This window comes from Topomyia yanbarensis, chromosome 2, assembly GCF_030247195.1.
Source record: "Topomyia yanbarensis strain Yona2022 chromosome 2, ASM3024719v1, whole genome shotgun sequence".
Taxonomy (NCBI): domain Eukaryota; kingdom Metazoa; phylum Arthropoda; class Insecta; order Diptera; family Culicidae; genus Topomyia; species Topomyia yanbarensis.
Window position 1 is genome coordinate 157848586 of NC_080671.1, and position 16131 is coordinate 157864716.

Genomic DNA, 16131 nt, shown 5'->3' on the forward strand with positions numbered 1-16131 from the left:
ATTGCTCTTTTATTACTATTTTAGTGCTCTTTTGAGACCATTTTATGGTTCAATTTTACATAATCTATGGATCAAATCACCCTTTTTTATGGATCATTCACACAGTTTTATGGATTTTCAGTTTTGTTTTATGGAACATTGACAACTTTTTTATGGATAGTTTTACAATTCTTAATGGATTATTTTAAATATTTTATATGCAAAAGTACATTTTCCCAAAAAATAATGACATAAATAATACTGTAATCCTTTTTGCCTTTCTCATATAGAAAGGTTATGCAATCACTCTGAAAAACGTCAACCTAATCCCGGCCCGGAGGGCCGAGTGTCATATCCCATTCGACTCAGTTCGTCGAGATCGGAAAAAGTCTGTATGTGTGTGTGTATGTATGTGTGTGTGTGTATGTGTGTGTGTATGTATGTGTGTGTATGTGTGTGTGTGTATGTATGTGCGTATGTGTCAAATAATGTCACTCATTTTTCTCAGAGATGGCTGGACCGATTTGCCCAAACTTAGTCTCAAATGAAAGGTGAAACCTTCCCATCGGCTGCTATTGAATTTTGGATCGATCGGAATTCTGGTTCCGGAATTACGGGTTTTAGAGTGCGGTCACACAGAAATTTCTCATATAAACTATAGGAAAAATTAAAAATAGAATTTTTATTTTTGATGCTAAATGTGTTCAAGGTGCATGAAACGTCGAGATTCGATGCAAACTCGAAAAAAAAATTTGACTACGATTCACTTTTTTGGATTTTGGCACATTTTTGCCTTTCTCATATAGAAAGGTTATGCAATCACTCTGAAAAACGTCAACCTAATCCCGGCCCGGAGGGCCGAGTGTCATATCCCATTCGACTCAGTTCGTCGAGATCGGAAAAAGTCTGTATGTGTGTGTGTATGAATGTATGTGTGTGTGTATGTGTGTGTATGTATGTGCGTATGTGTCAAATAATGTCACTCATTTTTCTCAGAGATGGCTGGACCGATTTGCCCAAACTTAGTCTCAAATGAAAGGTGCAACCTTCCCATCGGCTGCAATTGAATTTTGGATCGATCGGAATTCTGGTTCCGGAATTACGGGTTTTAGAGTGCGGTCACACAGAAATTTCTCATATAAACTATAGGAAAAATTAAAAATAGAATTTTTATTTTTGATGCTAAATGTGTTCAAGGTGCATGAAACGTCGAAATTTGATGCAAACTCGAAAAAAAAATTTGACTACGATTCACTTTTTTGGATTTTGGCACATTTTTGCCTTTCTCATATAGAAAGGTTATGCAATCACTCTGAAAAACGTCAACCTAATCCCGGCCCGGAGGTCCGAGTGTCATATCCCATTCGACTCAGTTCGTCGAGATCGGAAAAAGTCTGTATGTGTGTGTGTGTATGTATGTATGTGTGTGTATGTGTGTGTGTATGTGTGTGTATGTGTGTGTGTATGTATGTGCGTATGTGTCAAATAATGTCACTCATTTTTCTCAGAGATGGCTGGACCGATTTGCCCAAACTTAGTCTCAAATGAAAGGTGCAACCTTCCCATCGGCTGCTATTGAATTTTGGATCGATCGGAATTCTGGTTCCGGAATTACGGGTTTTAGAGTGCGGTCACACAGAAATTTCTCATATAAACTATAGGAAAAATTAAAAATAGAATTTTTATTTTTGATGCTAAATGTGTTCAAGGTGCATGAAACGTCGAGATTCGATGCAAACTCGAAAAAAAAATTTGACTACGATTCACTTTTTTGGATTTTGGTACATTTTTGCCTTTCTCATATAGAAAGGTTATGCAATCACTCTGAAAAACGTCAACCTAATCCCGGCCCGGAGGGCCGAGTGTCATATCCCATTCGACTCAGTTCGTCGAGATCGGAAAAAGTCTGTATGTGTGTGTGTATGTATGTATGTGTGTGTGTATGTGTGTGTATGTGTGTGTATGTGTGTGTATGTATGTGCGTATGTGTCAAATAATGTCACTCATTTTTCTCAGAGATGGCTGGATCGATTTGCCCAAACTTAGTCTCAAATGAAAGGTGCAACCTTCCCATCGGCTGCTATTGAATTTTGGATCGATCGGAATTCTGGTTCCGGAATTACGGGTTTTAGAGTGCGGTCACACAGAAATTTCTCATATAAACTATAGGAAAAATTAAAAATAGAATTTTTATTTTTGATGCTAAATGTGTTCAAGGTGCATGAAACGTCGAGATTTGATGCAAACTCGAAAAAAAAATTTGACTACGATTCACTTTTTTGGATTTTGGCACATTTTTGCCTTTCTCATATAGAAAGGTTATGCAATCACTCTGAAAAACGTCAACTTAATCCCGAAATTTTTTTTTCGACTCGTTTAGGGTTTCTGGATTTTAACAGGGGCGTAGTTGATGGTTTTTCGGAGAGGGGTTACACCCCCCATCTACTGTTCGCGCCCCTCCTTTAAAAATCTCCTTAAATCACCCCTCAGACCACCACCCCATCCAGCCCTCATACTCCTCCCTTTCAACCCCATCATCTTTAAACCACCACTATATCACAAAGCATACCAATTTAAGCTGGGGAGTCGTTCGTTCATGGGACTTTCGCCCTCTTCACATACCCAGCCCCGCATGACAAAATGAGTTAGCAAGCAGATAACATTGATCTAATGCTGATTAGGCTAATGGAGTATGATATTTTTTTGTTTCAAGTGTTTCACCGTCGACACGTAGCTCATCAAGTTCGTGGCTGGCATGCCATTGTGTATAAGTGCAAAGTGTACTAAGAATGTAATGGACATTTCCACGATTATGTTGAACATAAAAAGCCTCCGTGCCATAGTTTAGAGAAATGAGAAAGGCACAATTGAACCGCTAGGTGGATTAAAACAGGTTTTTTTCCATATTGTCGACGTCATTAGGTAGCAGTAAAAAATATAAAAGGGTTGCATTTCATAAATTTCGACTGTGTTTAATGCATTTCCTTTTAAGGATTAACTGTACTGCTTATATTGCATATTAACACGTCACGAAATCAGCCATATTACTACCTACTTTGTTTACTAGTACAAAAACATATAAACTGATGTTTGATGTGGGATTTTTTGTGACGTGATTAACTAACAGTAGGTACGACAGCATAGTAAATATCAGAAAATTTTTATCTTTCTTCGGCTTATTGCCACTTGGTCATGTCTCCCCATAAAATCTTGGTCAAGTCTCCCCAACGTTACAACAATTTCGTTCAATCTCGTGCAAATTTTAGTAATAACTATTTCAATGTTCCGATTTATGTAAAATCAAATCACTAGTTCATAAACTATAAAATAATGTATGAGTACTTTAGAAGTAATTATTAGACGAGTAGTCCATGTCCATACAAAGTTTGATACAAAATTACATCATTTAACGAAAATTTATTAAATACGGAATCTTTTCTAAAAGGAAAGCATTTTTCATTCCAAACTTTTAAAATTACCTTGACGGACCGAAACTAGCATTAAAATATTTTTGATTTTTTTTAAGAACCTAATAGAACACGTCATAGCCAATAATAGAATTCTGTGCTTGGTCAAGTCTCTCCATGTTACCCTAATTTAAAAATTGTTTTGACCACGAAAGAATGATTTCCGTGCTACAGATGGCTGCATTTTGAATATTTTTATAGCACGTTAAAGTTAAAATTTTGAACTTAAGAATGGATAATTTCTAGAAAACCTCGATAGTTGCAGATTAAGATGAATTCATTTTACAAAGTCTCGTAGGAAAACATTGTATATCCACTTCATCCCAAATCATGTCTTTACTGTCCCTACATGCAGAATATTGATATAGGACTTAGCGTCCTGATCACCAATTTTCATTTTATTATGTATATGTTTTGTGATGTCCTGAGAGAAAAAAAAACACATCGACATAGAGAGAGAATAATGCAGGCAAATATAAAGCTAGGTACATCGAGATAGGGAGATATCGAGACAGAGAAAATATCGACATAGAGGAGTTTTTATACGTGCGATCTGAAGGGACCTACGAAATAATCGAGATAGAGAAAGATATCGACATAGAGAATATCGACATAGAGAGAGTTAACTGTACTGATCTGTCCTTACACGTAAGAACAGGACGTTAAAACTCGTACAATCGTCACATCCGCCATTTGATGCCGTCTCGTGTGTAATGCATAAACCACAAAACTGCGTTTGATGATGTTGGTGAGGAATGAATAAAAAGTAGACGGAAAATAAAAACTCGCCCTGCGTTGCTATACCAACCAGCATAGGTACGTGAATGCGGTGGTAATCTTTTGACAGTGTGTTGAAGAAAAGTATGTACGTATAGAGAGAGATGAAGTGGTTTTATCTGCTTGCAACAATTGCCAGCGGCTTTCACTGCAAAATTGCAAGCGATGCTAACATTATTTGCAAGTGATTGTCGCTTGCAATTATTGCAAGAGATTTTTGTTTTGGGTGTATTATCTTTTTTAAATAATCTGCAGTATTCATACTCTTCACATAAAAGTTGAACCGCTGATTTTCTAAGCGTGTACATTGTTTTAGTTAACCTTGAAGAGAGTGACCTATCGTACACCCAGAATTTTAAAATACCGAAAAAAGTACCATCACCTTATTGGATGCAGCTTGAAAAATATTTAACCAGGCATAAAATCATTATTGCCAAAATGTTGTCAGATGTATAACCTTTCTAACAAATGCTTGTTTGTCAAAACTAGTGCAAAGATAGCATCGTACAAGCCATCGCCAACAAAAATGATTTACTTCACCCCACTCTACTCTACTATTGAAAATATGCATCGTGTAGAAAAAAATACTCACCGATCCTGGGAATTAAAATGAAATTTCACCCAACATGCCGTGCGAGAATCCGTGCAAAACTCCGAGCGAAATTCCGTGCGAAATTCCGTTCGAAATTCCGTGTGAAATTCTGTACGAAACTCCGTGCGAAATTCCGTGTAAAATTCCGTGCGAGATTCCATGCGAAATTCCTTGCGATATTTCGTAGGAAATTCCGTGTGAAATTCCGTACGAAATTCTTTGCAAATTCCATGTGAAATTCCGTGCGAAATTCTGTGCGAGATTCCGTTCAAAATTTTGCGTGAAATTCCGCAAAGTATTCCGCGAAATTAAGCGCGAAACTCCGAGCGAAACTTCGCGCGAATTTTCGCGTGAAATTCTGTGCGAAATTCCATGCGAAATTCTGTGCAAAATTCCGTGGTTTCCGCATTGAATCGAAAATTCTGATAGAGAGAAAACTGCTATTCGTGATGTGCTTGTCCAGTAGGGTGTTCCAAAATGACATCATGTTAAACAAGTCATCGGGCTCACTTCTTAAATGAAAGGTTAGGGTATCAGGACCACTTACTTCTTCGGAGTGAATTTTGATTTTTTGAAAAATGGGCCAATTTTGGGTAAAATTTTAAATTCATGCTTGTGGAAGTGCTTCTGAACTGTCTTAGATTTTTTTCAGCATTTTTTTTATTTTTCTGGGGATTAAAATGGAGAAGTTTGGTTAGTTAGTTTGTACAAATTTTGAAGTATAAGGGCGGCAGAGCCATTAAAACTTAGTAAAAAGTGTAATTTTTTGTGTTTTTCATTAGTTTTTCTTCAAAACTGGGCATCTACAAATTTTTAAAAGTTTAGAGAACACTTGAAATAGTTGTGCTGAATAAAGGGACGTAATTTTGTTGAAGAAAGTGTATAGCCACGGTAGAAGGGGTATGAGTTATTAAAGTTTTTGTTATATAACCTTCGACATTTTTAGCAATTCATCACAAATAATAATGTTCCAAAAAATAAAACAATTCAAATGTGCTTCGACCACATATTGTTTTTTGGAAAATAGAAGGAAAATGATTTAAAACGGCGTTTTCTGTTTGTCTTTAGTGCGTCAGGATAGGGTTTAATGAGAATTTGATGATTTTTATACTATCAATTATAAAAATAATGATATCTTTACTAATGGTGCCAAGTCTTTAATTATTTTCTAAAAAGTTAATTCTCCACAATTACTTCTTGGAGGCTTATTCACCAAAATTATTGAGCGAGAAGATGCGCTGTATTCTGTTGTAAAACTTTTTCGAAAATACAAATCCTTCAAAATTGACTATTTCAGGATTGCGTGATCTAAAACGTAAAGATCAGTTTTTTAACATTCACCCCACCCTTCTGCATTTTTTCACTCTAAGGTACCTAACATGAAAATGAGACTTTATATACAAAATCTTAATACGTTAATCAATTCGGCATACAAATATATGCCATAACTTGCCACTAACTCGATATATTTGTTTAATTTTCATGATTTTCAACCCCACTAGGTGGTTATTAATATACTAAATAATTTTAAAAAAAATCGTCAAATGCTCAGAAAAACCGATTCTGATGCAGTAGAGACAAGAAGAAAACGTCATTTTTCATTATTTTTCTCCTATTTTACGAAAAAACAAAATGCGGACTAAGTACACTGAAATTGTTTTATTTGGAGAACAGTGTTGTTTTTTATGAATAGCATAAAATGTCAAAAGGTTATCTACCAAAAACTTAAATAACTCATACCTCACTAGCCGTAGCTATACACTTTCTTCAGCAAAAATACGCCCCTATATTTGCCTCAACTGCTTCAAGTGTTTCCTATACTTTTAAAATTTTGTAGATACCTAGTTTTTGAAGAAAAACTAATGAAAAACACAAAAAATTACACTTTTTATTAAGTTTTCAAGGCTCTGTCGCTCTTATAATCCACAATTTGTGCATACTAACTAATAAAACTTCTCCATTTTGATCTCCAAAAAAATAACAAAATGCTGAAATAAATCTAAGACAATTCAGGAGCACTTCATGCTTGTTGCATTTGAAATTTTACCGAAAATCGGCCCATTTTTCGAAAAATCAAAATTCGTTACCAGTAGGGAGCGTTTTAACAAATTCACTCCGAAGAAGAAAGTGGTCCTGATACCCCAACCTTTCATTTAAGAAGTGAGCCCGATGACTTTTTTTTTAACATGATGTCATTTTGGGACACCCTATTGTCCAGCCGTGACCATGATAATTTTTTATGGTCAATAGAACAAACTAGTAAATTATTGAATAAACTTCATCTACATCTACATCATTAATGGAGGACTTCGAACTATAGGTTCCAAGAATTACATTTCCAAAATATTAAGTTGTTTTTTCGGTTATTTGCAATTTGCAGAGAATATTAATGATTCAAAAGGCAATTGGTGAAATTAGAATAGGTTCAATGTCTAATTGAAGATATCTATGTGATTTCGAGACGTTGTGGACAGATATTCACTTCAAATTTCATTAATTCACAGCAACAGGAACTCGCCGTGGGATCTGAAACTGAACTTCTAAAGGCAGCACCTTCCTGGAGTCACATGGCCCACAAGGCTCCAGAGCAAGCCGGAACTAGCACAAGTTCACTACCGGTTAAGGTGCAAACTGAAGAAGAAGCTAAAGGTAAGCTGTTAATTTAATGTTTTCTTTATTCTAAGTATTATCATTGTTCCATCTCCTATCTGTAGCCGCTGCAGAGTTAGCAGCGAAAAAATCTCGCATTAAGCAAAGTCTGGTTAAACGAGCTCGATCAGTAGCAATATTCTCATTGAAATTAAAGGAACAACGAGCGAAACGTGCTGAAAAGGCGGCCCAGGAAGCTAGAGTACAAAACGATTAATATAGGTAGCGAATTGATTAACTCATAACGATTTTTTATTTTTTAGGATGCAATTCCGGCTGCTCCTCCCGGTGGCGAACTGTCACTGATACCAATCGAGCAGTTGATACAAGTGGACGATGTCCTAAGCCAACGGCATCACAGTATGCAGCACTCCAACATGAGCAGTCATAATAACAATAACCATAGCTAAGGAAATACGTAAGACGATGAGCGTTGTGTCGTAAAAAAAATCAGGAACCTGTTTCACGGAGTGTCCATTTTTGTACAGTTTCAACAAATAACACTGCATTACATTTGAATAGTAATATTTCATAAAAATAATCTTGTTTGTAAAAATGCAATTCCATGCCAAGTAACGAAGAAAATGCCTTTCTATTGTGACAATTTTTATTTTCTGTGAAACTTTGTAAATATGTGATTGGAACACGGAGAACTGTATTTGGACAACGATAGCATGTTTTTCCGTTTGCCTCTTTTTTCATCTGCTGTAAATTTTATGTTTAAGTTTCTCCGTGTTAGATGCCAAATGTGCACTTTATTCAAGACTTGGATTGTAACAAAGAAAAAACCCAAACTTGCAAACGATGCAGTTATGTTCTTTATCAATACACTAAATTAAAAATTGATCCTAATTTTTAATTTAAAATTCAAAATAACATATCTTTAATAAGAGATTTTTTCACTAACACTAACACTAAAACTTAGTGACAGGACTAAGCCAGTGCCGGATTGACGCTTTGCTCAGGAACATAAATTGTGTTTCCGTTTTTTTAGCTTACGTCTATCCGGCGCTAGCTTAGTCCTGCCACTAAATTAGTGTCTGATTCTGATAAGAGGAAGTTGAAACGCAAATTCCATAACAAATTTAGAGATTTTTTGTTAGGTTAACTGTCATTATATCCTGAACTTTGGCGAAGCGTACATATAACTTTTTTTATAAAGTTTCAAATTTGAGAATTTTTTTTATATTGTAGTATTTGATTAAGAAAATGTTTGCTACTAGTTCTTTTAATAGATTCGCCTAAATACACGAATCTCGAGCTACCCTCTTTTATAACAAAAATTTCTTTTTGGCGACATTTGTTTTGCAAAACTAAGTCTTGAAAAAAGTGAACATATTTTAATAAATATATGACAGCCTGGGGAGCATCAAACTAATGCACTCAATTTTGTACGGTTTTGGAGTTTGCATGGAGTTGCTCAAAAGAAAATATTGCTAGTGATGGATGAATGAAAATGTACATAATGAACAAAACAATGCTGAAGCGAACCCTTGGGTCATACTATTGCTATTGTGATTAGGTGTTTAGGCGTTTGAGCATTAGGCCTAGTTTAGATAAGAAGGTAAACGTCATCAGGAAGGATTAGTTTTGCGAGAACCTCATGAAATACGGCGGATAGAAAGAAGTAAAATTATTAGAAAAGTACTGACGATAGGTGTAGCTGATTAATCAAAGCTTTCGCCCTGATTGCAGCCAAAATAATGAATGGCAATCGTGATTCATTATCAAGGTCATTATACAAGCAATTGCCTCCTTCTTCTTTGATTATCTTCAATCGTAGTACTACTATGTTGAATGGAGACTCTGGTACCGACGTAATGGCACAGGTATTCGGCCACAGAATTCAATATCCCCCAAATAACCCTCAACATACTTCAAAGGTCACAAATACCATTATTGATTTCCCTGACGAATTCTTATGAAAACATGAACCATGAAGAACACCGAACGTATCTTATTTCATTGAAAAATCCTCCGAACACCATAATATGTCACAGTTGAATAACAAAGTAACGTCATCTATACACACATACATATTGTATGGTATTGTGCAGCATGATTATATATATTTATATAATTATAATCATAGGGGATTCATGGACTCGTTTTTGACATAATTTCCTTGTGTTATTCAAACGTGCCTGGCAGCAGCTCAATATTTAATTAAGCTAAAAATTCGTGGTCTATAGCTAGTAATGTTAAAAGATATACATAATTTCTTAAAGTATAGAAATGCTTTTCAGGAAAATATTATTAATTCGTTAATAAATAAAGACGAAGGTGGTTATATTTTGGAATTTAAGTAGTTCGTCTAGTTTGCTACTTACTACAAATAACTATACTATATATACTTTCATCTTCATTTAACACTGACAATCAAGTCGATCACTGTCAAGTAAAGTGTCTCTTCATTTTCCTTTTGCTTAATACTTTTTCATTTATTGAAACTGATAGTTCAAAACATTCACACAGCAACGTGTGATGCATCATCTATATTTACAATACATGCGTATATTGTTTTCAGGAATATATTTGCTAATAAATTTTAAGCAGATCGAATCAATAAAGCGCAGTGTACGTTAGGATTGTGTTGAGCTGTAAAGTAAGCATGAGCTGTATGCCAGAAATCCGCTACTGCGGGGTAAGTGAGGGTAAGAGGAAATCGATTCCGTCATGTCAATTAAGTTAGGCAACAGTCTTAGAACAGTAATATAATAGCGGGATTTGGAACCGTTTTTGCATATCCAGCCGAAACTCAGTAAATCGTTCTCACCGGACCTACACATCTCAATATTTCTAAAGGGATACACCACACAAAACTTCGATACTGAAAATATTAAACTACCTAATATAATACATAACTAACATTCATTTATCCAATCTGTGTAGTTTTCATCCGCATAGACATGCTTTTCTCCAATCATTGTACAATTATCTGAATAGAATTCTACCTTTTATCCTAGCAAACTAACACAAACTAAAAGAACATCAAATCTATCAACAAGTCGAAACTCTAAATTGACACATTATAGATGCTATTATTAATGTTGGAAAGTTAAGTGTAGTCTCTCTTTCTCAGTTAGGTTTATTTAAAGGTAGTATTTTTATACAACAATTTAATTAATGCGATATTTTTTATTTAATCTTAACCAATCCAATCCAATACAATCAAATTCAAGTCCAACTATATTTTAATTGTATTTATGAAGTTTCTACTAATTTATGACATAACTCACTGTTTGTTAAATAATAACATTTGATTAGTTGAAGCAATTGTTGGAAACATAGTGTACATTATTAAATTAAGAAATAAAATGTTGATGTTACTTGAAAATGGTATATTATTTATTTTGAAGAACAGTTCTAATGATTGTCACTAAATTATATTGAAAATCTGCAGTATGTGGAAGTGAATACACTTGATCTTCCTTTTGCCTTTTCCTTTCAATCGTGAACCATCATTATACTCGAAACATTTGACATCCGATGTGTATGACAACGCGAAGTATGCTGCCGCTATACGCATAACTGTCCCATGTTCTATGGGATTCCTATATTCTATGGTATGTATATACTACATGGAACTATTATGCGTAGAGCGGCAGTATTCGTCAGTTGCAAAGTCCAAGAAAGCAATCAAATCATTCTAAAACAAGCCCTGAGCAAGAAATATAGAAAATCGTAATAATTAAATGCCGAAGTGAATGAAACTTGTATAAAAATGGTGGGATTTCTATTGACTAATAAATGTTGTGTTGATTATTACTTAACTACTTAACTTACTTGACTAAAGCATTTTTTGAGAAAAAAAACTAAGGGGTCGCTTAGAATAATGTGCCAAATACTATGTTTCAATTACATTAACCCTTTATAAGGCTGTGGCAACAATATTGCCACCTTTTCGTTTCGTTCATATCGCAAGAATATGAAGTGAGAAGTGTTCCAATCTTATGAAATCTACTTGTTAGGAGTCTGGCAACTGTTCTTATTACTTTTTATTGAGATGCAGTGAAAAGTGTCAGATTGGTGAAGTTTTTTGAAAAAAAATACGGCGATTTCCTTTTGAACAATAAAATTAGCTCGATTTTGAAAAAAATACTCTAGACCCTATAAGTTGGCGATGCAAAGTTGTAAAAACTACTATTTCTAATCCGAAAATTTGGTTTATGAGTTGTAAAAATCGCAAAGAACAAAATAAAATGAATAAATGAACGTCTGTAATCTGTGGTCTCATTTTTCAACTTATCCTCAGAATCCAGGGGTTATTTACTGTTAATCAGGAAATAACCAGTAACTCATTTTAATTCCTTTCTGAATTTCTGATCTAGCTCTATTTGTATTTATATTTGCACCTATCTCGTTGGAAATACATCAAATATTACGAAGACTGACGTTTTCCAAAGGGCGGTAGCAAGTATATTTTCAAAACAATTTTTATTACGAAATAAACGTAAATATATTCTAAACTAAGTGAAAGAACCGTGTTTCTGTTAATATAATATTCATTAAAAGTCCCAAATTCTGGGCCTTATAAAGGGTTATGGATCATCCATAAAGGACCATTCATTTCGACCATTTCGTGCCCTCCCCCATCCAACCAGAAAGTTTTGGTTAAAAAATTTCCCTACTTCAATATGCTAATATTTTAAAAATGATCAACAGGGTGATCAGATTATTTCTTTCTTTGCACCATTTTATTTCAGCGAAAGAAAATTTATTAAATTTGGTAACAAATGCAATTTCGAATTTAGTAATAAGCAAATTATTGTTTCTATTAGGGTTGTGGTTGAGCTCAATGTTGTCCATCTACAGGACATTGCGTTCTTATGAAAAACCGGTCTTGAATAAAAATAAGTATTGTTATTCAAGATTGATAAAGAATATATCTAATCTAGAGTTAAAACTTGGCGAGAATCAAAATGCCATAGTCTCCAGAAACCTATCCGGTAATAACTGGAGTCACATGACATACTCAGGAGTAGAGTAGCGCAGTATAAGTAAACAAAAATCGCGACATTAAGGTTCAAGTTACCTTTTTTGAGCATGTGTTAGTTTTAAACGCTGGGTAGTATGGGTAGGAAAAATTGTGTTCAGCTTTGCCACCGGATTATCCATTTAAACCTTTTCAAAACTCTAAAAGAAGAATATCAGCCGATTTATTAGATCACAACGATTCAAATCATACAAAGCAGGTGCTGGAAAAACTATCGGTTTCGCTAAATGGTGCTTTTGAAAAAGCGGCTGTGATTTTTTGTCACACTACCACACCGTGCTGGGGTACGCAACACAACAGCGCAATGAAAAAACCACAGCCACTTTTTCAAAAGCACTATTCAGCTAAGCCGATGGTTTTTCCAGCAGGTGTTTTGCATGAATTGAATCGTGATGATCTAATAAATCGACTGATATTCTTCTTTTTGAGTTTTGAAAAGGTTTAAATGGATAATCTGGTGGCAAAGCTGAGCACAATTTTTCTTACGCACACTACCAAGCCTAGAGGTAACTTGAGCCTTAAAGTTTTAGCGGCGCTAATTTCTTCGAATTGTGTCCAATTCCTTAATCCACGCTGGATATACTCAGAAGTGTTTGTAGGCAGGGCACTCAGAAGCGACATGCAATTTTTATGGGATATAATGTGATGAGCGAAAATTTGTAGGGATAACGAGCTCACGTGCGGTAAATGTAATGACTGCTTTGCGCTTGAGGAACTGGGACAATTTGAGCGAGGAGAGAAAGAGAGAGAGAGCTGTTCATTCAGTCATGTATGCTGTCAAACTATCTATGCATGCCTTTGTAGAGTATAGTTGAAATCTCGAGCTCACAAATTGGAAACTAACTTTACCGCACAGTTTTACCTTGATCAAACCTTTCGATATAAGTGTCCATTTCAAAATATTGACCGCAGCAATGCAGTATAAGTTTAATGGGTCGAAAATGATTACAACGATCAAAAATTATTCGCTATGTGCCGACATAACTAGTTTGTGGCGTTACGTCTGGTTTTGATTTGCTAATACCGAACACCGATTTAGTACATAAGTTTACGAACGATCCGAACGAATTGCTTCGAATGATGAGAATTGGGATTTGCTGGCGAGTGTAAAAACAAGACGTGGTGTCATAAGAGGAAGAAGCCATTAAGTTCAAAGGATAGGATCGGGAAAACGATTAGCGTAAGGCTGCTGTACAGTTTATTGTGCTCGAAATGTGGTAGAAGAGAGCATCTAATCTAGCAAACTGAGGATACGTTGTTGATTTATTGTTGAATTTAGAGTTTCTCGTATATGCCAGCTTCGAATTAGATAAAAGTAGCGCTGCTTAAAAATAATTGAATCTAAAAGCGCGCCAAAACGCGGAATCAATGCCACTTTAGAAGAAAAATCTTCTGAAAAAATGCGAAATATTGTTCCAAAGTAAGTGACACATTAAACATACTTTGTTGATCAGAATACTTGTTAAGCGCAAACAAAATCTGATCGAAATAATCATAATTTTCAACGTTCTATTTCACTATGGAGTTCTTCTTGATTAAAACAAATATTTAAGTACCGATATTTTCTCAGTACTACCCTAATTTTTATATTCCGATGCTAAAGCTTTTTCCAAACAGATGGCATAGCTCTAAGTGTTAGCTTAGGTATTACTAGTGGGTCTTTTATCTAGTAAAAGTGCCATTTGAAGCAACAGAGCAATATGTACAATACGTAAATGCAGCGCAACAATTGGTATGTGTTCATAATTCATTTATTTTTATTTTGACGTGCCTGCCAATATTGTGCTAATGAGTTAAACATGAGTAATTATGTCAAAAAGATCGCCCCAGGCAAGATTCGAACATGCACCTTTTGGGCACTCTACCCCCTACGCTATCTGAGCGAATGATGTCCCCAGGAGAAGCATGATGATGTTAAACTTCTCCACCCTCAAGCAAGATCACTCAACCGACCCACGCAACTCAAGATATCCTATGTAAAACAACGGCATGAAAACGCTGTACTGATTTTGATAGTACTAGATCATTTTTAGTAGCACATATACCTGGCTTTCTTGATATGCCGTCTGCCTAAAGTACTAATTCGTGATCTGGTGTACGTAGCTTAGACTTAAAATTTGATATCGTTACGTCTGGTGGGGCTTTTCGAACACCATGAAGAACATCTGCCAAGAAATTCTTTCAATTGTCGCTTTAGTGCGTCATCTTTGTCACTGTTTTTGTACCCACGAATAGACCAATGGATACGTCAATTCATAACATCAACAGCTACCTTGTAGTTTCACATTGCAGGAATAACACATTGTTCTTTGCTTTCGCACAATGTACAAGTCAAAAAAAATTTAAATCTGTTGCTTTGCGCGGTTACAGTATGATTATCTGGCCAAGTTAGAGCAAACTGGTCAACTAATTTTGCGAATTCAGTTAATCCAGGATACATGATTCATTGTAATCGATGAGGTGCAAAACTATCAGTTATAGTGCTCAAGTTGTGGCAAATGTCTATACAGTTATCAGTGAATTAGATAAATTTGTGTACTGAAATATTTCACTGATTTTCCGTAAAGCGAATTAATTGTGTCCAAAACAGATACAACATAAGAAAAACATTTTACATAGGGACAATTTCAAGAATATTTCATATATTCTGAGTAAAAACTTGAAATTATGTGATAGTTTCTAAAACAACTTCCTAAAATTATACTAAACGCTTAATTGTTAAACTCAGACTTTTTTTGATACCCGTAAATTCATAGTTTCTGAAATTCCTTAATCCATAATTGTTTCTAATTCTGTGCGAAATTAATAGTATAAAATAAACTTTCAGCTTGGGATATTTCCGATATCACAATCTCGAATATTTCAGAACGATTCCAAGTTTGCACACGTCAAACAAATCGGCAGAAAGGCTAGGTGATTTAAAAATGGGAACCAGCCGTCTATCGAGAAACTTTGTACCACATCTTCTTCAGTCACGGTCTTGGCAAGCTGTTTCCACCAATTCTTCATCCTACCAATGTCACTGGTAAATGCTCCATTCGTCGTCAGTATCCGCTTCATTATCTTCCGAAATGTCTCTACTGGACGGAACTGTAGACAATTTTGATAATTCAGCTTGCTGTTATGGCAGCCGGCTAGATCTGCTCATAACGTAACTGGACCATCATGGGACAGCTGGTGCTGATTTTCTTGCCACAGGAACAGTTTCCTTGCAATTCGATGATTCATCCACAACTATAATCTGTTAGAAACCGCTAGTAGTAACCTTGTAAAATTCGAGCCTCGCGATTTGTTTGAAATAGGTTTTTGCATAAGTTTCATCGTCGATTAAAACATCAAGTTTTATCAGCACTTGGAGATGGATTCACCGCTCAGTTCGGCGTACAGTATTTTCGCCATGATGGCATAGATCCTTGACGAATAGACCAAAGATCAATTGTTCTAAGAGACTTGCTTTTGTGAAACCTATAGGCATTTCAACTACGATTCACCAACTTTTCAAAAGCTACAGCAAAATACTGGATTTGAATCAGCTGGCCAACGACTGAGAAACAATGCTTCTCATCAGGCTGAACTTTGAATGAATGTGGTTAAATTAACACTCGTACTTGGACTTGTGCTAGTTTGTTCTTTTATTTCGTTTTCTATGATTTTCCTGAAAATATCGACTT

The 16131-nt window shown here is 35.3% G+C and overlaps 1 protein-coding gene across 14 annotated transcripts in view; it reads left to right on the forward strand.

Annotated features, from left to right (window-relative positions):
- Positions 1-10801, forward strand: part of LOC131681875 (anoctamin-8) — a 79376-nt gene extending 68575 nt beyond the window's left edge. For all 14 annotated transcript variants that reach the window (XM_058962955.1, XM_058962959.1, XM_058962948.1 and 11 more), the window contains 3 exons: positions 7320-7464; positions 7530-7666; positions 7728-10801. In XM_058962955.1, coding sequence (XP_058818938.1) covers positions 7320-7464; positions 7530-7666; positions 7728-7874 — 429 coding nt within the window. In that variant the 3' untranslated portion in view covers positions 7875-10801. The remainder of the gene's footprint in view (positions 1-7319; positions 7465-7529; positions 7667-7727) is intronic.
- The last annotated feature ends 5330 nt before the right edge of the window (positions 10802-16131 follow it).